Below are 27808 nucleotides of genomic sequence, written 5' to 3' on the forward strand. Positions count from 1 at the left end.
TAAAATTTTATATATTCTAGCTCACATTTTGTTTCCACCTTCCTTTTATTTTTGAGATTCATAAAAGCAGATATCAAAATTGTCGGTTAAATTTCTTTGAGGATTAAAAGTCGAGGAAATTTTTTATGGAGACTAAGACCAAAAGTTTGAATATTTATAGGGAACAAAAACATATTAAATAAATACATTAGAAAAAATGTGTGATATATATATATATATATAACTTAGAAGAAAAAAAAACATGTCTTTTTATGTCATTTTATACTTATCAGCCACTTTAACAACTAATTTTACCAAACACATTATTTTTAATAAGCGAGCTTTTCAGCTATAAGTTATCAGCTATCAGTCATCAGCAATCAGCTAGCTTATAACTTATTTTTACCAAATAGAGCCTTAGGACAATTTGTTTTCTCAATAGGTGCTTATAACTAGGGAGTACAATATATCCTTATTTTATTTGTTTGAATTGCCAATGAAAAATATATTAGAAAAAAAAGTACAGCTACAAAAATGTTATGAGCACGGGAAGTACCCACCAGAATCTGATAAGAAATCAAAATAGAAACCACATGAAATTACAACAATCACAATAACTCAACTATGCATTCGGAAATCACAAAAAAAGTCCTTGAAAGATTTTTTTACACAACTGAGTATGATGTTTGTTGTTATGAAATATTATTTTTATTAATGGTATGAAATTAAATTTGATGTTGTGACATAGATAATTAGGACCAAAACTTTCTCTTTTGACAATAATTAGGACCAATTTTTGTCAGTTTCATTGATCAAATGTAAACTTATTATTTTGATATTCCTGATACAAATGAGATATGTTGCATCATTAAATATAATTGTATCATTTCACTGAAGAAAATAAAATAATTTCATATCTTTAATGAATATGACTTGCCATAACAAATAAGCCACAAGCTGAGTTTGGAAGAAAAATATTTAAACTTGTGAAACAAAGGACTATTATCATTTTTTCAGTTAAAATAGCGAAGCCAAAAATGAATGTAAGCTAAATTTACTTTTTGATTATTACTAGCCAATTATATTTGTGTATTCATGTGTGCAAACATCCATATATTCTGGTTTTCCATAAAAAAAAAAAATTCATTGTGTGTACCTTGTAATAAAGTGCTAAACTCTAGATAGTGATGGCAAATACCTAATATCAATTAAGAAACAAACTATATTTGTTTTCAAGTCGACTAATTTTTAACTTTCTAATACATTGAAGAAGCTTCAAGCAAACAAGTTGACATCATGAATATTGGTGTATATGCAATCAAGCACAAGGATAGTAAGTCATTGATCAAATTAGTAAATCACTTCAACTAACGGTAAAAAAAGTCATCTCGGCACCTTGATAATCGATCGATTTATGAAGAGTAAATCCAATCAATGTAAAGTTTTGGCAGGCTGATTTTTGTTTTACAAGACAGAAATCACAGTGATATTTCAGCATCTTTATCAAAATTCCAAAAACATAACCTTTTAATTTTTGTTTTTTGACAAAATCCAAATAAATAGTTCTTAAGTAATTGTCAATAAAAATTACTTGCATTGCATCTAATTCCCCAAATGCAACGTAACTCGTCCTCCATAATAATTTGTGTTTCCTGGCAAAAATAGAATAGCAAAAAATTTATCCTCCATACGAATTTGTATTTCCTGGCAAAAATAAAATAGGTAAAAACTTCTCCCTACGAATTTTGGTTTCCTAGCAAAACTAGAATAGGAAAAAGCTACCACATACAAACCTTCTGGAGTTTCTGAATTAGTTTATACAAATTTAAGTTCCAGTAGATAATTGCTTTCAGCAAAATCATGCACTGATCGACACCCTCGTCCCCCACCATCTTCAGATTTGACAACATCTTTATTATGAAATCTTCTACGTTTGTCAGCATCCTTGTTGAACATCAAGAAATAGAAGCATGAATTATTAGGACAAGAAAAAGGATAGAAGGGGAAAGCAAGAAAAAAATTGAATGATAAAGTTTCCAAACAACAAGCCAATCAAAGAAACCGAGCATCACTTGTTAAACTAAATTTAGGATGGTGTTAAGTAATTCAAGTAAGGGAGATTCACCTGTAAAAATTCTAGCATTTGCTCTTCAATTGTACCACGCATAGCTAATGTTTCCACATGAATAGGACGGGACGCACCCATACGATGGGCACGACTAATTACTTGCTCCTCCATACTGAAAAGGTTTTACTCGAGTTAGAAGAAAATTAAATCGGACAAGAGTGAAAATTTTAATTGAAGTAGGAGCCATCCACCAAATTGGGCAAACAGAGGATCCACTAATAGTCGCGTTATTCAACAACACAGTTCCAGTTTACACATTCAAAAGCAACAGATATATTAACAATATAACAATTTTAGAAAAATTCAAAATCCATTTATCCCTACGCCTTTAAAGCAAAACAGCTTAATCATCGTTTGCATATGAATCAGATTAATGTATTTACCTTCTGTCCCAAATTGGCTCCATTAAAAATACATGTGTAACAAAACTTAAGTCAAGACCCAATGCAGCACTCCCATCCATCAGAAGTGCCATACAACTTGAATCGTGCTGGAACTTGGCTAATGACTTCTTCTGTTAAAGAGAAAAGTAAATTAACCAAAGATCAGAAACCAAATGTAAGTTTATATTTTCAGAAACGGAAAATAAGATCATAAGCATCAGAAACAGAGAATAAGATCTCAAGAATTCGAACATTATACCTTGTTGCTAGAATGCATTGGGTTATACATTCCAGTATATTTGATACCATTAACAGCCAACTGGAAAAATAGAAATTTAATTGTTTAATCAATTACAACAGAATATGCAAATGGCCAACGAATAAAATATAATAGATTTACAAATGGTCACAATTGGTACAGAAAAAGCACCTGTTGTTCAATGACATGTATATGCTCAAGAAACTGAGAAAATATCAAAACTTTTTCAGGGACCACATTGGTACTAATGCTACTTGAACATTCCTGGAATGATGATGCGGAATGACTTGTGTGCAAAGGAAAACTATTTTCAATATACATCGCATTGCTATTGTCAGTATATGAACTCATCTCTTCATTGGTTCCCTGCAAAGCTTTCAACCTCTGGACGAGATATGCAACTTTACTACTAGATGTTGATTGCCAATCAGGATCCCAATTATCCTGTTCATTCAACAATCACAATGAAAACTTCAAAAATAAAAACAAAAACAAAAAAGATACAATTGAATGCGAACTGATTTCTCAATTAAAAGCCATGCCTGCGCATAAGAAGGTTGTAACTCAATAAGATCTTGGGGTACAGACCACTTTGGGTTAGGATTTTCTGGCCGTGCCATTGAATCAGGACTTTGCATCTCATACAAGTTATCACAGCCAGGATATGTACACTTTGTCTTGTCAATGGAAACACAATCAAGGCACAACATATGTCGACATGGCGTAATGAAAGGGAGTCGGCACCATTCCTTGCACCTACGAAATTCATAAAATGATGATGATGATGATAATGATGACGATAAGAAACTATGACATAAAGAAAATTAAAGCAACATGAAATATCAAAATCAAAGTATATTACCTGACACAGTGGCCACCAAACAGGAGACTGTATCTTATGGAGGTATACTCCCCTGAAGTAGAATCTAGACCATTTTTCACTAACATATCCATTGTTTCCTGAATATCTTCTCCAGCGTGTGTAACTTTAATATGTCCAGCAACACAGCATGAAAGCCTTACATTTTTTATAGCTCCACTACGAAATTTCCACTGTTTTGGATTCAGTAGACTTTCCACATGCGAAGGATCATTCCAATCAGCCATCAATATATTACGCCGAACAGTGAGTACCAACTCATTGTAACTTCTAGCATGTTCCTCATTAAAATCTAGTAAAACAACTTTCTTGATGCATGGTGGAATACTTTGCAAATCTGCCTTTCTAGCACTAATCATGCATTTCTGAAGTAAATGCAACAGACGAGACCGACCTTCTTCCATCTCTGCCTCGAATGGCCTAAGCACGCCAGAATCCCATGATTTTTGATTCAGTCCATAAGCTTCTTCATGAAGGAACCTTAGCAATGGTTGTAGATGTGTAAGTTGGCTGTTAGGAGTGTTCGATGTTGGAGTTCCAGTTAGTATCCACCGATTTGAAGCAACCAATGAAATAGTCATTTGCAACTTGTTTGTTAAGCTCAGGCTTGAGCCAAGAGTATGCCCTTCATCTAAAATTATCCTAAACCAGTGCACTTGCATTAGAGCACTCTTCTTACGTGGGCCCCACTCCGCACTCAAACGGCTAAATGTAGTGATGACAACATCATAATCCCAGGCAAGCGAGTGCGCAGATGGTTTCCGATGATCGTTCCAAACATAAACATGCAATTGACCAGGCCTGACATGCTTTTCTATTTGTGCTTTCCAATGATCAACCAAATTTGCTGGAACAACTACCAGGGTTGCTCTTGACAAGTATAACCTAACCAAATCTAATGGCTCACAGAGAGCCATACCAAGGGCAGCCACATCAAAAGTCAAATTTTTAAGATTTTTTGGGTAGAACCACCTGTATACACCTTTCTCTACTTTCTTTTTTAGGCCAAATGCTTGAAATACTTTGTGGTATGGATTCACAGTCCCGTTGGACAAAGTGCAGTTGTTTAAAATAGGACTTCGTATTCCATTTGTTTCCATTTCTGCAAGCTTGTCAATAGAAATTTTGGCCAACCAAGTCAGAGCCTCCTTTGTCCGAGAATTTACCAATGAGTAGTGCTCCTTAAGCACACTAGTGAAAAATGAAACGTTTTGTTTCTCACCACCCGGAGTTCCTTTCAAGTGAAATCCTGGTAAGTAAGTTATCTTAGAGCTGTTCTTAAAAGACTGTTCTGGAACTCTACAACTCTGATACAAAGGGTCAGTGTTCATACTACAAAACCATGCTGCATTAGAATTACCCATACTGTTATCTGCAAGCTTTCGCCATTTGTGACAAGCATCACATTGAATCCACGTATCACTGTACTCCAAACAATCAACTTTACGCTTCCCATGCCACTTGTAACTCTGTCCAGAACCATATGAAGTATCAACAAGCTTGTTTTGAGACATCTGGGATGCAACATCTGATGCATGTTTTGTTTTAATTGGTCTTTTGCCAACTCTTCTTTCGTTGGAAATCATAGCTTCCTCGTCATCTGTGAAATATAGATTTTTCTTTACGCGACTCAAGCTTCTAGTGCACCGACTCGCAGGCGAATATTCCTCAGAGCAAGCATCAGGAGGTGATTTGTCTTCTCCTACAGAACATGAATCGTGAGGTTTAGTGATTTCCTGATCAGGATTTAACAATTTGGCTCTTTCGGAGGAGAAATCATGGTTCTCATTACTTCTACCTGAATCTTGGCACACATCCCTCTTACCCATAATAGTATAACCACCAGCCGTGTTATTACCACTGATCTCGTAATAGCCACATTTTTTGTTAGTGTTATGTTGACACCAGACTACTGGTGACCCATCTGGTGGATCCGCCAATGTACCTTGCGTCTTTGTGATAAGAGAAAGAGCTGTTACAGTCTTACCCAAGCCAGGCTCATCACAAAACATTCCTCCACGAAAATCTTTGATAGTGGGAGTTTCCCCGATGACTATATCACCAGTTACAGTATTTACATGGAAACTAAAGCCATCATCAGTTGATAGAGCTGCATATAAAGGATGTGGCATAAGTTCAGCATTTCGTTCACGTTGCAACATCCATTCAACTGCTGCCTGCTGATGAGGAAACAGATTTAACTTTGTGCAAGGAATTACTGAAGCAGCCAAGGCTCTTAGATGATGACATGTTGCAGAAACCCTATTGAGGTCCAGTGGGCCCAGGGAATATAGAATTTTAATTAAAATATCATCAGAGATATCCCAAATCCCAGATCCGCCAGTATTGTCCATAGGTATTATCTTGGAAATAAGAAAGCTCTGCTGATTTCCTACACAAGGGGAAGGTACGGTCTTAAAAATTTCATGAAGTTCAAATAGCCTTTCCCTTGAAGAACCGCTCACAGGGGAATGGAGCTTGCAACCAAGTACATGACAATCAGAAAGATTCCAAATGCTCTCATTTTCTCCAAGTATCTTTCTACAGTAGTCTGGATCAGAAAGCATTGAACTTCTCTCATTCCAATCACAGCTGCATAAGCTCTAAACTGTTAGAAAACTATGATGGCCAAGGCTATAAAGTATATTCACAAAGGAAAATGACACAGTAGATCAGTCAATTTATATTATTAAAAAACACTTCGGAGAATATTACTGGTGAGCAACTAGCTAGAACACCTCTAGTATGACCAAGTTAGAGGCGGAATCAAGTTTTATTGAATTATAAATTTTGTATAAGTGAACCTCCTTAAGAATGTATATTTTTTAAACTTCCCTCCAAAGCTTTGACTACAACATTGATATGATGAGAATCAGTAAACATATACTCAGTAAATTTGTCAATATATAATCTTTAAGCCTTAATGAAAGCATTTACACTTAAGATCACAAGTTACAAGAATGTGGAAATAAGACTGTCCATTTGCAGTTGATCCAAGTCCGACGAATGACCTTTTAGCTCAATTAGTACTAAAGTCTGACCAAAGAGCGACTAGAGTAATGCTATAGTACTGTTGTGTGACAGAATTTAAAGTTAAGCTATTTTCAAAGAACATATAGAAGGGTGTGTGTTTTGGATTGACAGAATAGAATAATAGATAGTGTCTTGCTAGTGTAATTCATATAACTATATATTCATCATAAATTTTCTCAAATCTCTCTCTCTCTCTTAACATGAGATTGTCATGCCAATTTGCAATGTTAGTAACTTATAAACTTTGTAGCACCAACACTGATTTAAGGTGTGTTCATGTCTCACACAACACCGACACATATGATTACATTCAATTATGCCACTTTCTTAAACGGCTGTCGATGTCGACACGTCAGTGTGGTGTCTAGTGTGTGTGTCTACGTCAGTGTCAGCTACCAACATTATAAATTTGCTCAAATTCAAATGTCTCTCTGTTTCTTTCCTAACATTAGATTGTCCTGTCAATTTTCAATGTTAATGTCTGACACCTCTGACTGAAGGCCTGTTCGTGTCCGACACACATGCGACTACATTCAATTATATCATTTTCTAAACATACTGTCAAACTCGGCGTGTCAGTGAGGTGTCCATTGTGTGTCCAACACTGATACACGTGATTACATTCAATTATGTCATCTTCTTAAAATAGTATGGGTTTCAGACGTGTCAGTATTGGTGTTTGTGGTACAAACATCATAGAATTAAAAAACCAAAATAAAACCAAAAGAACAGAAACAAACCTCAAATGTCGAAAAACAGCACCAGCAACAGACCCCGATTTCGGAAACTGCCACCCACTACTCCAAACCAAAACCGGAAGATAAACATCAACAATCACAACAACCCTAACCCTAGAATCAACCTCCACAACACACAAAACACGTGCATTAATATCCAAACATTTCCTCAAAACCAACGCATGAAGCTGATTCACAACACTGAAACTCCCATTCACCATCCCAACCTTCTTCACCTTCTTCGCACTCGAACTCTCGCCGCATTGCGTTGAATCAATAATTGGATTCAAAACGACACCGTTTTGAGTCCGAAACGCGATTGTATTGTTATCGTTGAAGAATTCGCATCGATCGTTAAAACGCGTGTCGTTTTGGTTCGGTGGGGTTAGTGTGAGAACGGTTGAGAGAAAACCACAGAGTTTGTGGGTTGAGAGAGGGTCGTTTGCGGTGGTCATTGGTGGAGAAACGGAAAACTAAAACGACGCCGTTTTGATTTTGTGAATATGGTTTTTGATTTGATTGAATCGAAAGAGAATGAATATTTTAACCGAAGAAGGAAAAAGATTAAGAAATAGGGTTAAAGAAAATGGAAGGTTAGTGGTGGAAGAAGCGTAATTAACTGCGAGAATGTGAAGTGATTAGCGTTGAGGTTTGTGATTTCTAGGGTTGGTTAATTAATCGTGTGGAAAATTAGAATCGTTGGATTTATAATGGGAGATTTTACTGGACTGAGCTGTATAATTTAACCGCGGTTATCTACAAAATATTTTATTTCATTTTTTAATTAATTTTCAATATTTAATAAAACATAAATATCTTAACCGACTACTAAATATATTTTTAAAAAATTAATTTTATTTTAATAAATTTAGTTATTTAATCATAATTAAATTTAAATAATATTCTTTATTTATTTTGATTTTATATACGCGTGTCGCTTCCAAATTAATTTTATTTTAACTTTTTTCTATTTTTGAAAATTTATTTAATATTTAGCATAAATATTTCACCAAAATACATATATTAATTTGATATTATCCACTAAATATTTCATTTAATATTTTAATTGTTTCTAAAATTTTAAATAGCATAAACATCTAAAAAAAAATACACATAAATTTTATTATATTTAACCATTTTTTTAGTTTATACTTTTATTTTAACATATATTTTTAGTAAAATTTACTATTTAATCTTAATTAAAATTTAAAATATTATAATTTATATTGTTTTTTTATTTATACTTTTTTTAACATATATTTTTCAATAAAGTTTACTATTTAATCTTAATTAAAATTTAACATATTATAATTTATTTTGTTTTTTTATGCAGATGGCATCTTCCATGTTTATTTTCATAATTTTTCAGGTTCACAAAATTAAATATATTTATCTAACAAATATATCTCAATAAACTACATCAAATTTAAATCATCTATGCATTTTAAGATATTATCCATATATCCAAACTTTTAAATAGGGTTTTAATTAGATATCACTTCTCTGTCTTTTAGCATCATAATTGGATTCAAATGTTAATTATAAAATGAAGGTGAGAAAAACACAAGAAGGGGGGTTGAATTGTGTTTTGAAAAAATTCTTCGATTCTCCTAAACTGAACACACTGGTCAGAAGCTAAGTGAGACAGCTTCTGAAGTGATAATCAGAATCTAAACGCAGCGGATAACGAGAGAGAGAGAGAGAGAGAGAGAGAGAGAGAGAGAGAGAGAGAGAGAGAGAGAGAGAGAGAGAGAGAGAGAGAAGAAGAAGAAGAAGAAGAAGAAGAAAGACACAAAGCAATTATACTGGTTCCTTCTACAATCCGGAAGTAGTCCAGTCCACCTTGCACTTCCAAGGAGATTTCACTAGAATGTAATATCTGATTACAATTGCTCAAGCACACAGCAAGAGACTTCCTTTGCCCAAGCACACTTTGCAAGAGTCTTCCTATGCTCAAGAACACAATCAAGAGACTTCTATGCTCAAGCACAACTGCAAGAGACTTCTAAACAAACAAGATTACAAAGAAAAATGTTTGAGGTTGAACACTTGATATACAATCAGTGGTGCTCACAATACAAATCAGATAAGACTCTAAGACTTAAGAATTTCTAGAGTAGGACTTTGAGAAACAGAAATTCTAAGTGAATGCAGAACAATTTCAGCAGAGGTTTGGCACTTGTAAAAATGTTGAGAGTCTTTCGTTCAACATTACCAAATCTCTAAGTCTTCACTCCTTTATATAGAGGTGTGAAAGAGACGTTGTGAAATTGTCATCACATCAAAAGAGTCGTTGTTGAAGCTTGATCTTTCACCAATGATCTTTTGCCTGATTTGGTTGTTGTCCTATGAAGAACCAATTTGAAATTCATTCTCATTGTGAAGGAACATCTTTGCAGGCGTAGCCGTATTCTGGAGCTGTTTTCTTGTCTTGTAGCGTGGACACAAAACAGAGTAATAGAGAAGGTGGTTGTACAGTTCGTACATAGTACAATGTCAACGTTTTTTGAAGATAAGCTTCAAATGCCTTCAAATCTTCATCAAAATGACCGTTGCAAAATTCTACTAGTCTTCTGCAGTGTTTTCAAATCCAATAGACAGCTTTTGGCGTGTTGATCCTTGAATATTCATCTTGTGGTAATGATCAGCTTTTGATGAAGTTGCTTCTGAACTTCCTGTTTCTGATGAACTTCAGCTTCTTATGACGTCATCATTCTTCAGGAGGACTTTGTCTTCAGGAGCACTTTTAGTCTTCAGGAGCACTTCTCTTCAGACGCTTTAAAGCTTCCTTTTCTTGATTCCTTAGCTCTCTCTTTGTTCTTCAGAACCTTTATATTATGTAAATTTTTAACTATGGTCCTGTACACTTGAACAAATATTAGCTAGTCCAATTTACAATTTTTAATACCTTGTTATCATCAAAACTCTATAAGGTTCATTGTTAAACACATTTTGTTCCAACAATCTCCCCCTTTTTGATGATGACAAACAATAGTATTTAAAATTGATCAATTGTTGTTAATCTAATTAACAAGTTGACTTTGGGGTTCTGAGGTTTGTAAGCTCAGAGTTTGAGGTTTGTAAGCTCTAACTCTTCCTGAGTCTGATAGTCTTTAAGGTGAGGTTTGTAAGCTCCCCCTAAGTTCTATCCAGGTTAATTAAATTCATTTAGCGCGCAATAATATCAGAGCTTTTAAAAACAAATAATTGAGAAGTAGATTATGGATAAGAAGAATGGTTCAACTAATTTTATTTGAAATTTAATACTCCTTATTTCGTTCATAGCTTATACCTTTCAGGTAAAAAATGCTAGAAGTTTTTCAAAATAATTTTCAAATATCATTAATGGGACTCAGAGCCTTTAAATACTACTCCCTCCGTTTCAAAATGAATGTCGTTTTAGGTGTTTACACACATATTAAGAAATGCAATGATTAAAAGAAAGAAAATGATTATTTTACCAAATTATCCTTATTTACTATTGGTTAGTTTTAAAAGTAATACTTTGGAAGTAGTGTGCTGAGTATTAATTGGAGGGTACAATTGAAAAGAAAAAGTTGTTATTGCATTGGAAACTGAAAGTGACATTCATTTTGAAACAAATCTTTTTGGCTAAAGCGACACTCATTTTGAAACAGAGGAAGTATCACATATACTCCCCCTTTTGTCATTAACAAAAAGAAATAGGAAAAAAGAAGAGATGAGAAAAACATAGAATAAAGGTTCAGAGCAACATATAAACATAATAAAGTAATCATAGCATAAAAACTAGAATGATTATCAGAGCAAAAACAATAATATGAACAATATTCAATCAGTTCAGAAGCAAAAGATAAACAGAAGCAAAAACTGTTTCCGAAACAAATGATAAAACATGATATGTCAGAAGCATAAAGAAAACAGGCAAGTTTAAGGTGTGCAACTAAGGGTTTGGCTTGCTTTGTTTCTCTAAAATCTTCTTCACTATTTGCCCTCCTGTTTTAGACATAGACCTCCCAATGCACTAATTATTAACTCTTTTTTGGACATAAATTATCAAGTCATTATAATTATGTTTGGTTCAATGCAAACTATTAAGAAAAGCCTTTTTATTTTATATTACATATGAATCAAGTCTTATTGCATTGAAATGAGTAAAAATGTGAAAATACTTGTAGGCTTTTGTTAAATCACCTGTTAACAAACTAATTTATTTGTGTAGGAATCTCACAAGTAAGGGTGTTCGCGGTGCGGTTTGGTTCGGTTTTGAGCAAAAAAGTCATCCAAACCGGGAGATAAAAAAGCATGCGGTTTGGTTTGGTTCGGTTGATTTTTAAAAAGTCATCCAAACCAAACCAAACAAAACCAATGCGGTTTGGATTGGTTCGGTTTATGCGGTTTATCGCGAGATAAAAAAATATTACATTAACTCTAATATTGCCAACTTGTTACAAAATAAACATAGGACATTTTATTTTGATGTTTATATGATAAAATATTAGGTAAAACTTATATCAAAATAGGTAAAATTAAGAAGAAACATAAGCATGCAACAAATTATTGGGAAGTAAAGAAAACAAATTCATCACTGGAAATGAATTGAAAGCGATGGAAATGAATTATAATCGACATGATGGTGCAACGATGGAAAAATCGAATCAAAAGAGATTATTCTTGAGCTATGTAATTGGGCTAGTACATATTTAAGTAATATTCATTATTCTTGCGGTTGATTTGGTTTGGTTCGGTTGCTGAGATGCAAACCGCAAATTGAACCGAATCGCGCGGTTCAGTGCAAAAGTCATCCGAATTCATCCGAACCAAGTGCGGTTTTTTGCGGTTTCGGTTTGGATTGGTTTGGTTTGCGGTTTTTCTATTGGGTTGGTTCGGTTTTGAACACCCCTACTCACAAGGGCTTAACTGGCTCAACAAATTGGTATCTCTCACTCAAATTCCAAATCTAACCAATAGATGTAGAAAGAGGAGTTGACTTCAAGATTTTTTTCTGCCATAACTACTTGAGTTGATAACTTTGGTTGTATTAATCTTTTACTCTATATTCAAAATGATAAACAACTACACACTAACAAATATATACATGTATGTTTCTTTTATGGCATTCAGAAGTGTGACTTTCATTGGATTTGTAGAAACACTTCAACATACTTTTTATAATGTCACTTTGAAATAACTACTTGTTGCCACTCTTTTATTTTTCCAAATTATTAATCTGCCAATAACCAGTTTATGATGCTTCTAGCTCCTAATTGAGTTTTATACATCTTTAATTTTTCTTGTTTATTACTTTATAATGGCGTTTGTGCTTTCAGCAACCACACTATTAAAAAAATTAGTTGTGTTAAAACTGAAAAGCTAGTTAAAAGCTAGCCCAATTCAAACAAAATGATGGTCAAGTTTAATCAGCTTCTTTCTTTTTTTCTTGCAGAAACTTTTTATTGTTTATTTTATTTCATGTGACATTGGTGTGGTTGCTTCAAGCACTACTCATCTTTCCTTTCAAAATAAAATTTACCTTAATGTGGTTGTTGTGGTTGCTTCAGGAGAAAGAATGGGACCTGCTAAAAATGGGAATCAACCGTGAACGATTTGGCTATTCTCTTTTGTAAGAGTTATTGATTAATTTCTTTCTGTGAAGGTCTCAAACGAACATATATATAATGGACTCTGTAGATGGCCTTCTTTATGCACGTCAGTTCTAGTTCTAGGCACAATAGGTAATAGATGTGAAGTGTGCTCACAATTTACTAGGCTTAAAATGATATAAATTAGTCCTGTAAGAATAACTTAATTGGTAGTCGTAAGGATGTAAAAATATTGATATGCAAGGATTTGGGTTCAAATCAGATACTCCACTTCTTTACACTTATGTGTGAGTCTAACCACTAGTAAGGATGGGAATAGGTCAGGCTGACCTACAGGGGCCTACGGCCTAGCCTACGACAGGCCAGGTCAGGCCAGACTTTTTCTTAAATAGAGAAGGCCTAGGCTTTTTTTTAAGCCTATTTAGCTTAAAAGGTCAGGCCAAAGGCCTCTCAAAAAGCATCTTAAGCCTATTAGGCTGACCTATTTAAGTAATATGAATAATATTATTTATTGTTATATTATATTTTGTACTTTGAATTAAAATATAAATTTGTAAATTTTTTCAATAATTTAAGTTTTATTAGTATACATTAATTTTTTGCATATATAAATGTATTATTATAAACTAGAAGAGAAATATGATACAATATATTGTCGAATTCCCTAAAACCTCGTGTTGATAGTCAAAAGAGAGTTTAATCTAATTGAACTATTAGTTCGCTAGTCCATTTAAACTTAGATCACATTGCTTACTTAAAGATGTTCATAAGATATAGGCTTTTAAACAGATCAGCAGGCCGTATCAGGCTTTCGGAAGGTCTGGCTCAGGCCTTAAAAGTAGGCCTATGACAGGCTGCTGACCAGGCTTATGCTTAAAAAAAAATATGGCAGGCCAGACTTAGGCCTTGCAAAGCCTAGCTCGGCCTAGCCTATTCCCATCCATAACCACTAGGATTTTTTAGCTAAAAGATGATTTAAAGTAGGGCAAATGAGTTCAGAAGTATGACACATTGTTTTTAGGCTAAATTACCTTTTTGATCCTCTAACTATTTAATTGGTATTGGATTGGTCCTCTAACTAAAAATTGATTTATTTTGGTCCTCTAGGTTTCTCACCGTTACTACATTTAGTCCTTTCTGTTAGTTTTATTCAAATAAACGTTAGGGTTTGTGTTATGTGGGTCCTCTAACTTTATTTATTAGTATCATTTTGGTCATATACCTTGTTAAGGTATTATGATTAAATAGTGACTGATATTATTAGTAACTGTTATGGTTCATATGTATGTGTGAAACAGGAGGTCGGGTACCCACATAACACAAACCCTAACATTTATTTGAATAAAACTAACAGAAAGGACTAAATGTAGTAACGGTGAGAAACTTAGAGGACCGAAATAAATCAATATTTAGTTAGAGGACCAATCCGATACCAATTAAATAATTAGAGGACCAAAAAGGTAATTAAGCCTTGTTTTTATTCATAAACGGATCATAAATTTTGACCGAATCAATTCTTTAAATTTTAAGTTGTATCTAGACTTGAACTAAAAGTTTGTATTGAGACAAACACAATACTACTTATAGGTCAATCAACGCGCAACGATGGTATCAGCTGATTAAAGCTCTATTTGGTGAACGAAGCTGAAATTTTACAGCAAATATGAGGGTTTAATTGTTAAGCATTCTCCCTTTATGAATCATGCACCAGTATTTTGTATTAGGGGACCAAAAACGAGCAAGTCTCAAACACAAGAGAGAAACTTTATCCACTCATTGAAAAGCTTGTGAAGGGTAACTGCAGAGGTATATCTAAATATTTTGTAACAAAAACAACTCAGGTTGCAAGTCATTCTCAAAAACATTTTATCCGTCAGCAAACACCCTCTTAGCCCTCATTAATTAAGTAATTTGAAATATCTCCACATAAAAAATAGTTAAATATATGTTCATTTGATACAAGGTACACACATTACTTTCAACTTTTTAAATTTTTACTATCTTACTGTGTAACAAATTTTCGCAGCTGTGGAAGTAACAAAACAAGATTGGAAGCATTTTCTGAACCAATTGAAGCTTTTGGTCGATTATCAGGAATAATTAATTAATTTTACTGCATATGTTATCTGCTGCATAAAGGCAACAGATAACGTATGCAGTAAAATTAATTATGAACCACCTGATTTAGAACTCAAACTTGCAACTCCCATGCCATAAGAGCCTCCAGAGGCCCTTAAGCTTACCGGTAGTGTATGTGACCACAAGTAACTTTGAAAATTTGTGCTTATTTATAGTGTCACTCACCTTCTTTAATGATATAGTAACACCAACTAAAAACATAAAACCAGTGACCAAAGTTCAGTCGGTGTTTATTACTACATCATCACTGCCTGCTATAGGAAAAAAAACTTTACTGATTTGAGGATAAAATTTTATTTTTACTGATAATTTTAAAATTATCCCTTTCTTTTCACTTGTTTGTAATAAAGTGCAAACAGAATTTTTTTATAGTTTTGTCAAATTAGACATTCCCTTGGCATTAGTCTGTGTTTGTAAATTACAATGCTAAGTCTTATTTAGCACAACAAGTTCTAGGGCAGAAAATTTACTTTAATTACTAATTACCAACCTACAAAATTCAACAAAAATTTGGTGGACAACAAGATCGTGAGATGAATGTTCCTGGCTCATGACAAATTGGCAATGCATGTTGTTTCATGCCCTTATGTAATTTGATATCCTTTTAAAAAAACCAAGCATTTGGCTTATTTGTTCTTGTTATTAGCTATCAAAAGTCATTGCCGATATAAGTTATGTCTTCCTCCGTAATATGCATCAAACCTCGATCTTTTCTGCCGCTCACTTGGTTTTTATCAGGTTCACCTCGCTGTTGGTTTACAAGAAAAACCGATTTCAACCAACGAGTTGACAAATAATAAAATTATTAGCATGAACGTACTTTACTACTGACCTTTCTCAGTACAAATGACATATATAAATATGCTGCTTCCCATTCATCAGGCGATAGTGTACCTGAAAAAGAAATGTCTCTTAACCTAAAAAGTATCGACATAAAACAAGTATCGAACATGACAACACATTGACATCAGTAATAATTTGAAAACATCGAATAATTGAGTATATTGTCAGTGTCGTGTCGGTGTCAGACACCAGACACACTTTAATTGAGAGGGAAAAGTGATGTTTAATAAAGTTTAATGGAAATTGAAAAAGCATAAGCACAAAGGGTTATACCTTGATCTTGGTTGCCATCCCCCAACGCACCAAGTCTTCGCATGAGGTCCACAAATTCGCTTCGTTTCATATACTCATGGACAAATTCATGCGAGTTCTTTGCGAAAACAAGCTCAAAATCATACTGCAAAATTTAATCAGATGTGAAACCTAGAAATTTTAGTTTTAGAATTGAAGGTGGGATTAGGTGAAATTTAGCAGTTTCACAAGCAATAGTATATACCTCTTCAGCTAATGACTTGAATACGTGGAATGGGACAATCCATTCAGGACAATCAACAGCGTCCTACAACAAAAGGTAATGTCTTAAATGACAGCATAAGTTTTAAAAATATGGGTGTAAATGAACTTAGCTACTTGTATCTCTTCGAACACGGCTAGTTAAATGTTTGACCAAGCTCGTTAACCTAAATTTGAGATCGAGCTCGATTATTGATATGAATCAAGCTCAAGCGTTACATGCTGACATTAAAGACTCGTGAATAGTTCGATTATATATACTTACTAAGGCTCTCACTCCTTAACCCAAGACAAAAAAAAAAAAAACAGCCCAAAATAAATTGATGATATTATGAAAAACATTATGCCTTAAGATCTACGCAGAATGGATAAGGTCATACAGGTACAATATGGGATTTCTAGAAAAACTAGGGTGTGGGTACATTAAAAATATACAAGGAAGTGTTGTAATTTACTACATCATAAATCAAAATAGAATTTGGAAATAAATATATAGAATAAAAAAAATTGATTAGAAAGAAGATAATAACATAGCACGAATCAGGGAATTGTGATTTATATAGTAAAAAAACGGGGAAATATACAATATAATGGAAAATTATCAACATCAAAAACAACATGAGAAAACTTAAATTTATAATTTTTTCAGTAAAAAACAATTATTTCTTTATCAGACAGCAAGAACGTGCTCATAAAGTACCCACATGTACCCAGATGGAGTATTCAAATTTTTATTTTAGAAACTAATTTTGGTATGTATTCAGTACTTGTACCAAAAGAGTATCAGGTACCCGATACAAATATAACATGAACTTCTAAGTACCCATGCTTCTAATGAAAATGTAAAGGTCTGAAATAATATAAAAAAAAAATAGCTAGGCTTGTTTAAATAAATGAGTCAAGCTCAAGCTTTACTCTTTTTAACAAATCAAACTTAAACTTTTAGTTGAACTCGTTTGAATAAATGAACTAAGCTTAAGCCACCTATTTTATTTTACAAATCAACTCAAGCTTCATGTACATGGTTCAGCCTGACTCGTTTACATTCCTAGTTTAAATGTGCAAAAGAGCAAAATGGTAATAAACAAGTAACAAATGTGTTGTCCTTTCAAAAAAAAAAAAAAGTAACAAATGTGTTGCTTAATGCTAACTCAAAACCCACTTGGGTTGGGCTAGTGGTTTTGGCTTGGGACCTTGGAGTGTGCTCTTCTCAAGGTCTCCATGTTCAATTCTCCTCGATGGGCTAATTTGGCTTCTTCAAAAAAAAAATGCTAACTTAATATGTACGAATTCTAGTGGTTATATGTCAGACTTCAATCTCCCAATCAGTCATGTGTTATAGGGAAATAACTATTAGATGCTTAGAAAAAATTTGAAGAGTAAAAAGAAACGATACCTCCAAATGGAACGTGTACTTAATTCCAAAGGGGCGTGATGATTTAAATTTCTGAATCACATGAGAAATTTGGTCAGATGTAGACTCACGCTGTAAAAAATGATAAAGCACGATGATCAGGAGAGTAAAATTACTTTATCAGAAAATTCTTTGTCAAACCAAACCGAGTAGACACTATTACCAAAGGTCAACCCTTCAGCTGCATATTCACATCAGATTTCCATCAGATTTGTTTTCAAACAACAACAATCACAATGTAACTAAATGAGGTCAGCCACATGGAGCAATTGATGTCATATAGCTTCATCAATAACTAAATTTATTTTGAAAGACTAGTAATTAGAATTGTATGTGCATTAAAAACCTTCTCTAAGCTTCTTGGTAATCACATTGGCATCTGGCATGGTTCCAATGAAAACGCCTCCTGGACGAAGTAAAGCTGACACGTTAGCTAATGCTCGCCGAGCACGTGCCTCTGTAGACCAGGAGTAATGCAATGCAAACTGCAGCAATTAAAATGTATATCAAATTAGAAATCAACACTTTCAAGATGCAAATAAGTTTGTGAGTTGAATGTACTAAGCTAAAAGAATGTAAACAAAACAGTATGGCAATATTATTTGTAGGTTGTACCAACAAAGCAGTATGGTGATTTTGATATTTGGAAGAGAAAAAATGTTCGTCGTATCAAGAATATAAATATAAATGGTAGACATATCACTGCCTTAACAAGTTTCTTTTATTTGTATAACGTAATCGTTGTAGAACAGGGACTTTGCGAGAACAAATCTAATTGCGAAGAGTGCAATAAAAGAAATACATATGGATATTTAACAAGAAAATATGGAACAAAAGTTGATGCAGAGTAACAATGTAGTTTCTAGGAGAGACTACTTCTATAGATATCACATTTACTAGTAGCACACATCCTTTTTTATCCCTGGCCAAATACATGAATGATGTATATTAACAAAAGAGTCCATTATTTACCTGGCAACTACAGATATCAAAAGGAGCATCTTCCGCAAGAACTTTGTCCAGGCGAACCTGAAATTGTAAATGACATGAACATACTTTTAACATCTAAAAAAATACATAAATCCTAATCGAAGCTGAAAATCATATCACTTTCTCTAGGTGACTAAACATTTAAAAGTTATAATTTTCTGGTTTTGAAGTTGCCATGTCAAGAGGTATGGAAGTACAGTTTGCTAACAATAACAGAGAGAGAAAATTTATCAAAAACGACACAGTATGTGTCAAAATTTTCTTTAAGTTTACCAATGCACATTTACAATCATTTTGTATAGAGTGGTTGAGGAGAATGAATTTGACGGAAAGAGAAAAAGTTTTGAATGTAATATTCCATCTATTTTGCAATATCTTCTCATTTTCATACCATTTTCAATTTGTTGCCAAACATTGTGAATGTCTATGAGTAATGTATAAACCAAGATTGAATGTTCGCTATAAAACATAAATTTACCAAGCATAAAATTAAAGATTTTTAATAAAAATAGTAATCACCTCATAACAATCTCCACATAAGAGGCGAGCAGGAAATGTAAACTTCTTACGTCGCTGATGATGGTCGGCATCACCATTGTAACGGGTACGGCAATCTTTGATCTGCATAGATTGTTGAGCTTAGACTACAAATATATGGCAATGGCAATGGCAAATAGCTTGGAAAAATAAGGTAAACAATGTTTCACTAGAATTAGGGGAATATATAGTTACATTGGTAAATTTACTGCCACTTGCAAGGACATAAAAATTTATATCGATGTTTTACAATTTGAAATAGAAATAGTGTTGTTTACTAAGCAAGACTTGTTAAATAATAGAATGAAAAAGACAAGGTTCAGTTAAAAGTGTATCCATAATTTGTTATATAGAAATGACTTGACAGATTGTGTTGAAAAATATTTATTTAAATGCATGTTAATATGATATGATGGAAGTGGTTATATAAACAATCCGGATAAGGAAAACCAGTACAGTAAATTGTAACACTTACTGAACCTTCAGCAATGTCAATACCAACATAATATCCAATTTTGGCCTTGTCCCATTTGATAAGATCACCACCCTGGTGAAAAGAAAAAATGAAAGGTAAGCCAAGAAATTGGGAATGAGTTGCCGTATATAAACAAGAGCTGAAAATCATTAATACCTACCTTGCCACAGGCAAGGTCAAGTACTGCATCTCCTCGGCGAGCATAGAGTTGAATTAAGACACTCTTAATCTGTTAAATAATAGAATTACACTTATTAAAAAAAAATCATGTAACACTGGTGACAACAAAATCATATACGACAGAATACTCGCATACCCAATTATTAAGTTTCTTCAAATGAATTATTGGACTAGCTTCTCGTTCTTCCAGGGTCTGGTTGGACCTTGCACTATAATGATCAGCTACTTTCTGAGCGTAATTCTTCGTGCTTTCATCCTCCAGGAAATTTTCATCGCCTAAACAAAAACAGCGTAAGCTTTCACCGGGAAAAAAGGAAAGAAAAGCACACATACTACAAGTATGGTAATTGGTAACTCGTCATAAAGTTTTTAAGATTTAGAAGCTATCTATTTCTAGTTCTTTCTAGTATTTCAAATGGTGGTTGCAATAACGGTTACACTTGTGTCACTATCCTCGAAATGGTAGAGAATTGCAGTTAAATGCAACCGTTGCAGCCTCAATCACGGTATGCTACTCAAATTGCAGAAACAGACATTTACTTAAAATCTTTGTTTTTACTTTACAATATTGATTGATACCTCTGAAGCCCCGATACTCCAAAAATGGTAAAGTATCGTATCCGACACGTATCCGATACCGATACGCCCCGATACGTCCCGATACGCGTATCGAAAAAGTATCGGGCAATTAATATTTATTTTTTTGAAAAACAATGACCGATACGTGTCGGATACGTCCCGATACGCGTATCGGAGAAGTATCGGGCAGTTAATATTTATTTTTTGAAGGAAAAAAAAATGACCGATACGTGTTGGATACGACTAATTTGTACTCCGACACAACTTACTTATACTCCGACACCTATACTTCTGTCTTACATATTTCCTTTAAAAAAAAAAGAAAAAAAAATAATAAGAAATAAAACTACAAGTCTCACAGCGCTATCAAAATCATATTGTCTCTCCTAACCTAAAAAAATAGGGTTTCTCGTCACCACATAACAATAGCTATTCTCTCTTCTAACCATTACCACTGATTGAATTGTACTCGGTTTCTCTTCTCTCTAATGTTATGTTTCTTCTGCTGTTTGTTTTCGATATAAATTAGTGTTAACTGTTGATTAGTCAACATTAGACAAAGATGTTCTTTTTTTATAGTACTTATGATGTTCTCTTTGGATGGTACTAATGATGTTTAGCTATTTTCTATCTAATTTGTGCGGAAAAAATATGTAATTGTCACTTGTTTTGATCATTTTCATTAATGTGAATGTTTATTTATTATCATTTTTAGTTATGTTTATACATTGTGCACTTATACTATTAATTTTAAATTTAATTTTTTTAATAACGTATCGAGGCCGTATCATATCGGGAATTTTGAAAATTTTCCCGTATCGCCGTATCAGTATCGTATCGTATCGGTATCGTGTCAGGTATCGGGGCTTCATAGATTGATACAAAGAGTTCATACGCAGAAACTTAGTATTGCAAAATTAGGTGAGCTTTGATATACATTAAATTATAAATTCAGCAAAGCTCAATCTGATACTTGTTTTTAACAACTATAGTAGCAAAAATGGGAGGTGCAAAGAGCAATACCTTGAGAATTATGTCTAGGTTTAGAATGAGGTGAACCGAATGAGCTTGAAGGGGATTCTCGGTACCCTCGTTTCATAAGACCTACAATGATTAAATATATTAAGAATAATACAAATTGCGTAATCAATTGAATACAATTAGAGAGATATAGAAATTGACAAATCCAAAAACCCTAAAAATGCACGATAGAGATTTTGAGAAGATTCAATTACTTGTGTTAATGTTATCAGGCGCGCGAGAAAGAAGGAACGTGTCGCGGTTTGCGTGAGTGAGGGAGGCTGCAGCCGGTGAGTAGTAGCAGAGAGCGGTAAAGAGTAACTTTTTTGACGGTATGAAAAAATAGTCACAACAATCGAAAAACAAGTTTTATTAAATAAAATAAAAAATAAGTTAAAACGATTTTTCCTCTTTTCATTAAAACTACAAAATTCAACAAAATATGTAACAAAGCTATCGTTTATCTGTTTAAAAGAAACAAAATATGTTTATCTTTTTAATAACAACAATTTTTTAATAAACAGTATAATATAAATTTGTTATAAATATGTTTTAAATTGGAATGATTTAAGCTTATTAGCCTATAATATAAATATCTCATGGAAAAAGCTCGACTCAATTAATTTTACCTTTTGAGCTGATTAATCCTTTAAGCTTATTAGCCTATATAAATATTAATTTTTTACATATGTAAATGTATTTTTTTAAGGAATATTTAAATAATATATTAAGTTGAAGTAGCTCAACAAGTGACACGTGTCCAAAAGGGTAATTTAGGTTTTACCACACCATCTTCTATTCTTATGTTAAGAAGGATTGTATAACTGTGTATAATAATAATTTTTAAATAACACCTATAAAACTCTCAAAGCACAAGAAACAACATGACATAAACACAAACACATAGTGCGCAATCCCCAAAAGATTTTTCATGAAAACTCATTCCCTATTACTAAAATTGAATTATCAAACCCCATTATAGACCTTATAACACTACTCAATCCACTAATCAAAATAAAACAACCCCACAAAAGAAACTCCAAAACAAAAACAAAATCATTTGTCCATTTCAACTTCAACCATTTCATAGAGACATAAACACAAACACCTAGAGAGCAATCACCAAAAGAAAGAAAAAAGCATTTACCCATATTGAATTATGATGACGAAGATGAAACATATATGGAGAAGATGAAACAGCAGAGTAAGAGAGAATTGAAAAGATGAAACAGCAGAATAAGAGAGAGAAGAGAAGAAACTAAGAGAGAAAAATAAAACCATAGAAAGAACCAAAAACTCACTTGTTGAGTTAGAAGAAAACGGCCGGCGCGAGCAGTTAGACGGTGGCCAACCAAGTGGACGGCTGCCACTTTGGAAGAAAAAGTGGAAACCCTAATTTTTTAGTAAGGGGACAATGAAACTAATCTGTGTGGTGTGGGGGTACTCGTATTGGCAACAACAATAAAGGAGATAGAAATAAGAAAACTAATGTAGTACTAGTAATTCATACGAGTTATTTGAGCTGCAGCGCTTTATTTAGTCATGAACTCATATCTTAACAGTGACCGAGTCCACCTCCTTATTTGTGCGTATCGGATACAAACGTATCATCTATATCAGTATATAAAGAAAATACACCAATTCGGGTAAATCTCATTAAAATATGAACTATAATAGTATTTAGAGGTATAAGTTAATAAAGAGATTTTGACATTCTCTAACTTAAATATTCATTGTTCGAGATTTTACATAGTAAAAATCACATATTTTTACAAAATTACATTTTTCAAAACTGATTTTTATGAAAAGCTATTTGAAATAGCTTTTTTTTAGAGATTATTTCAAAATTTTAGTATCCAAAAAAAATTATAACAAAATGATGATACTTAGAGAGACATTTTAAGATAAGTTATTCAAACGAATTTTTCATTTGAATATTTCCATAAAAATTTCTTTATTGAAAAATTATAACAAAAATATATTAGACTACAAAAATCTATTTTAAAAAAAAATTATAGCAAACGGGCCCTAAATTAATACCAAAAATGGGGCTAGGTGTAACACCCTAATCCCAACAAATATTTTAGAAAATTGCTGTTCTAACTTCAAAAACGTCATATTAACATATGGAAATTCCTTAAAAGCCCCCAGCGGTAGTTAACTACTGTTGAGGAAGCCGACAGCAGTTAACTGCCGCTGGCCTCAGCGGAATGGACCTCATTTTTGTGACACTTGGATACCGTCATTTAAACCAAGCCTAAACAAAATTTAATCTTTTGAAAGGAACAATGGAAAGATCGGGCGAATGCTGGAGTCCGAGTCTTGGCGTTTAGCAAGTTTGAATTTTGCCATTTCAGAGGTAAGACAATTGTTGTAGTTGGAAGGTGCTGTTGGAACAAAATGTGTTTAATAATACCACTTGAGTTTTGATGATAACAAGGTATTAAAAATTGTCAATTGGATTTGCTAATATAAGTGTGCAGGACCATAGACAAAAAAATTTAGTGTCTTTAATTCAAGCATAGGTTCTGAAGAACAAATGAAGAGCAATGGATGTCACTAAAAGGAAGCTTGTGTCTATGGTCAACAAGGTCGTTGTTTTCTTTGTTCATCGGTGTATTATTGTAATGAAAACTTTTTTCTCTTAATTATTCATGTGCATTTTTTGTGTCAGGAAGAACCTTTGTGTGATTAATATATTTCATTTTGATTTAATAAAAAGAATTTCCTCTTTATAAAATAAAATAGAAACATATTCACCCTTTAATTTTATTTTTATTTTAATATTTTATACAACTAGACTCACTTTAGACCACTTACAATGGTGGTGTTGAAGCAACTTTTCAACAGTTGAAACCATTGCAATGTTGTGTTGAAAGTTGAATGCAAATGAGGTGGAAGAGAGAGATGATGAAAACTTTCAACATGTTGAATGAGAGAATGGTGGGCCAAGCTGAAGATGATGTGGCACTTGCTGATTGGTTTGGTGGATTTATTTTATCTTAATTATTTGAACTCAATTATTTCATTGCAAAAGATTTTTTTTTATATTTTTTTACCAAAATTCATGATTTTTTTTTGTCTATAAATAAAGACTTGGTTCATTTGATTTGGACACAGGAAAAAAAAAACAAAATTTTCCACTATTTTAATATTATTATCTTTCTATTAGCTTTTCTTTTGAAGTTTTAATCTTCTTTTTAGTGAAATGGAATGTTTCGTGATTGAAGATGATTTGTATCGTACTAATTAAGTTAATTGTGTGTTGTGTGCTTAGTCTGTTGTCTTGCATTTTAAGTTATTTGTGTGCCGCGTATGGATCCCGTGTTTAGATCGGTGGCTGTTTCATGGAATTTTTTTCCCTCTGACATGCAGAGACATTAGACAACCTTCCTACATTCTTGACTATTTCGTTTCTCTGTTTTGGGCAATAACTAAACCTCCCTCGTTGTAGTACTCTTCACTAATAAATTTTCTTTTTCTATTGAAAAGGGGGGAAAGGAAGTAGGTAGTAAGACTAGCCTATGTTTTGGTTCTACGTCTTGACCTCCTAAATCACATTTGTGTCAGTCAAACGTGATTTGACTATATATTTGTTACATTATCTTCCAACCTCATAATTGATTTCATACCCAAACTGATTTTCAAAAAGGAAAAGCTTTTCACTATAATTGTATGAATAGATGTGATTGGTGTAAAAAGTTACCCAAAGGGCACCACAATGAGAGGCGACCAAAACATAGGCTAAAAGCTTGATTATGTAACAAGTTACCCAGAGGGCACCACAAGGACAAACTTGATTATGCTTAAAAAATAATGAAAACTAATTGTTTAAATTATTTAATAACCTAAAGACAGTTACCTTAAAAGCTAATTGTGTAAATTATATAATAACCTTGACAATGGTAATTTTACAGCTCAAAGGGTTAAGCAATAACTAATCAGTAATCACAAAAGTAAACACTAATTAATTAATAGGAAAAAAATGTGGTCTATGTCATCTACCTTAATATCTAAATAGCTATTACAGCATTTCAAAGCCGAATAACACAAATACAATTAAAACAAAACCCCTATCCATCAAAACACACAAACACAAACAGAATTCAAAACAAACAAATAAGTTTTAATTTAGAATGCAAAAATTTCTCTGTTTTCTACCAACCTGTGTGGGAAGTTGAATCTTTGATCTTGTGACGACACGATTCTTTCCTTCCCCACCTTCCTCCAAAAGCTATAAAAAGAACGGATAAATGATATCACAGGTTAGTTAGATAAGAGACTGGGTTGAGAAAATGTTATATAAAATAATATGCAATGCCACATTTTGCCACACTAAGATTCACATGAAACTGTACCGAAACCTATTTTTACAGAAGCAAAAGGTAACAATATAGAGTTACTCATCAACTAATGGCATCACATTATAGTGTATCCTAGTAGCCCCCATCACAAGGAGCTATGACAATTCATTCAAAACTGAAAACTGTAGGTAACAGAAGCAAGCAATCATGGATACAAAATAGTATGGTGCGGCCATTTTGTGGCTAGAAAAGGCATTATCCCATTCAAGCACAGAGCCGGACAAACTGATTACACTGCTAAGGAAGGAAAAAAGGGTAGTAGAATACTTGCAAGCCAAAAGGCATGTGACTCGTGTCATAACCATTTACTTCTCTTGTAAGATTTGTGTTACTCTCATTATATTTGTAAAGCAATTATGATGAATAATAAAAACAAACAGAAAATAGGTTGCCAGAATTCAAAGAAACGCTTGAAGAATAAAAAAGAATGACAAAATCACTTAAATATTATTATTATTTTTTTAGATGCAAATAATATTAGATAAAAAAAATTACAGAGAGTCAATTCAAGGCATAAACGCCATAGAACACCAGTCAAATGTATCCATGGTGACTTGCAAGATTCAAGTGTAAATTTCAAGTGATGTTGAAATTAACAAGTGTCGAAGTTGAAGGGTGTGTCGATGTTGAATTGTAGCTATACAATTTTCATCTTTGTTCGAGACTTTTCTTTTGAAAAATGCATCAATTTTCTTATGTTTGACCATTGTAGTACTAATAAAGCACGGAACTTTAAACCAATCAAATTAAACTACGAAAATTCACACGTCGATTGTAATTTCTAACTCTAGCAGGAATAACTAATAACCAACCAGTGTAACACTTAACTCCGAAACCCATCGAATGCAAGTAAAACCGAACCAACAATAGCAGCATAAAACTACACACCCAATTACCAAGTGCAAAATCTATCAATTACCAATTTTCCCCCAATTTTTTATTTCTAGGGTTCAAGCTTCCCCAAATTTTAAACAGTTATATGCTGCTTAGATTCACAATTTCAGATTCCTCAAATTTAATCAATCAGCATATTCAGTAAGTAATATAGCAGTATAAATGCATAGAAATCAGCGTGTTGATTTTACAATTGAAATTAAGTTAATTATAAAACAAACAAAAAAAAAAAGCACTGAAGCAAAAACCTAGTGTTACAGAAGCATGTTACAAACCCTAATTGAAGTGGCTATTGAAGTAACATGCACAAAAACAATGAAATTAAAATAAATACAATAAAATAAAAGAAAAAGGAAAGAGAAACTCACCAGAAGCTTCTTGATTGAAGGGATTATCCAATAGTGATGAACTCAACGAAAATTCGAAGGAAAAAAAAAGTGAAAAGAAATTGGAAGAAAGAAAATAAAGGGAAAATCCTCTCTGTGGAGAGAGAGAGAGAGAGAGGGGATGTAGGTTTGGTTTCAAAGGGGGCGATAGAGGGAGGAAAGTAAAGAAGATAAAATGAAAACTGAAGTTGAACAGCAACTAATAATAAATATTTATATCTACGATGACGATGTTATGTTTATGTTTCTTTTAACACACAAGTTACGTCAAAAAAAAAAAAAAAAAAACAAGTTCTACAATGTCGTTTTGATGTTTTGTTTCAAAACACGACACGCTTACGTGTTCAATTATCATTCGTTCCATCAGTGTTCTTTAACGTGCCACGTAATCATTCATTCTTCTTTTTTTTTTGGGGACAAATCATTCATTCAATTTCACAGAAAATGAAACTCCGGTACTCCATCTTTTTCTAGGAGAGAAGATAATAAAAAT

At 33.1% G+C, this 27808-nt stretch overlaps 2 protein-coding genes across 9 annotated transcripts; both read right to left on the minus strand.

The window, feature by feature from the left end:
* Positions 1-1390: 1390 nt before the first annotated feature.
* On the minus strand, positions 1391-7916 carry LOC146935734 (SNF2 domain-containing protein / helicase domain-containing protein / F-box family protein). Of its 3 annotated transcripts, XM_085750823.1 has the most exons (10): positions 7403-7916; positions 5428-6221; positions 3612-5331; positions 3292-3505; positions 2921-3193; positions 2750-2809; positions 2491-2621; positions 2105-2219; positions 1773-1923; positions 1391-1631 (listed from the first exon to the last, which is right to left on the minus strand). In XM_085750823.1, exons 1-9 carry the CDS (start codon positions 7852-7854, stop codon positions 1795-1797), a joined length of 3888 nt encoding a protein of 1295 aa, XP_085606949.1. In that variant the 5' UTR covers positions 7855-7916; the 3' UTR covers positions 1391-1631; positions 1773-1794. The 3 variants fall into 3 exon arrangements, with proteins under 3 accessions (XP_085606949.1, XP_085606947.1, XP_085606948.1); XM_085750821.1 differs by having other exon boundaries at positions 3612-6221; XM_085750822.1 differs by having other exon boundaries at positions 1391-1683; positions 3612-6221.
* Positions 7917-15258: 7342 nt separating this feature from the next.
* On the minus strand, positions 15259-27499 carry LOC146935735 (mRNA cap guanine-N(7) methyltransferase 1-like). Of its 6 annotated transcripts, XM_085750827.1 has the most exons (18): positions 27298-27499; positions 25837-25905; positions 23182-23282; positions 22973-23040; positions 21887-21992; positions 21675-21755; positions 20209-20348; positions 20053-20121; positions 19893-19964; positions 19400-19501; positions 18863-18919; positions 18237-18375; positions 18007-18071; positions 17873-17923; positions 16460-16522; positions 16237-16360; positions 15953-16014; positions 15399-15868 (listed from the first exon to the last, which is right to left on the minus strand). In XM_085750827.1, the coding sequence occupies exons 6-18, from the start codon at positions 21748-21750 to the stop codon at positions 15770-15772; spliced, it is 1119 nt and encodes a 372-aa protein (XP_085606953.1). In that variant the 5' UTR covers positions 21751-21755; positions 21887-21992; positions 22973-23040; positions 23182-23282; positions 25837-25905; positions 27298-27499; the 3' UTR covers positions 15399-15769. The 6 variants fall into 6 exon arrangements, with proteins under 6 accessions (XP_085606950.1, XP_085606953.1, XP_085606955.1 ...); XM_085750829.1 differs by lacking the exon at positions 21887-21992; XM_085750826.1 differs by having other exon boundaries at positions 22973-23282.
* Positions 27500-27808: the final 309 nt, after the last annotated feature.

Source organism: Medicago sativa, chromosome 3, assembly GCF_051527215.1.
Source record: "Medicago sativa cultivar Bolivia chromosome 3, Bolivia_mono, whole genome shotgun sequence".
NCBI classification, from domain to species: Eukaryota; Viridiplantae; Streptophyta; class Magnoliopsida; order Fabales; family Fabaceae; genus Medicago; species Medicago sativa.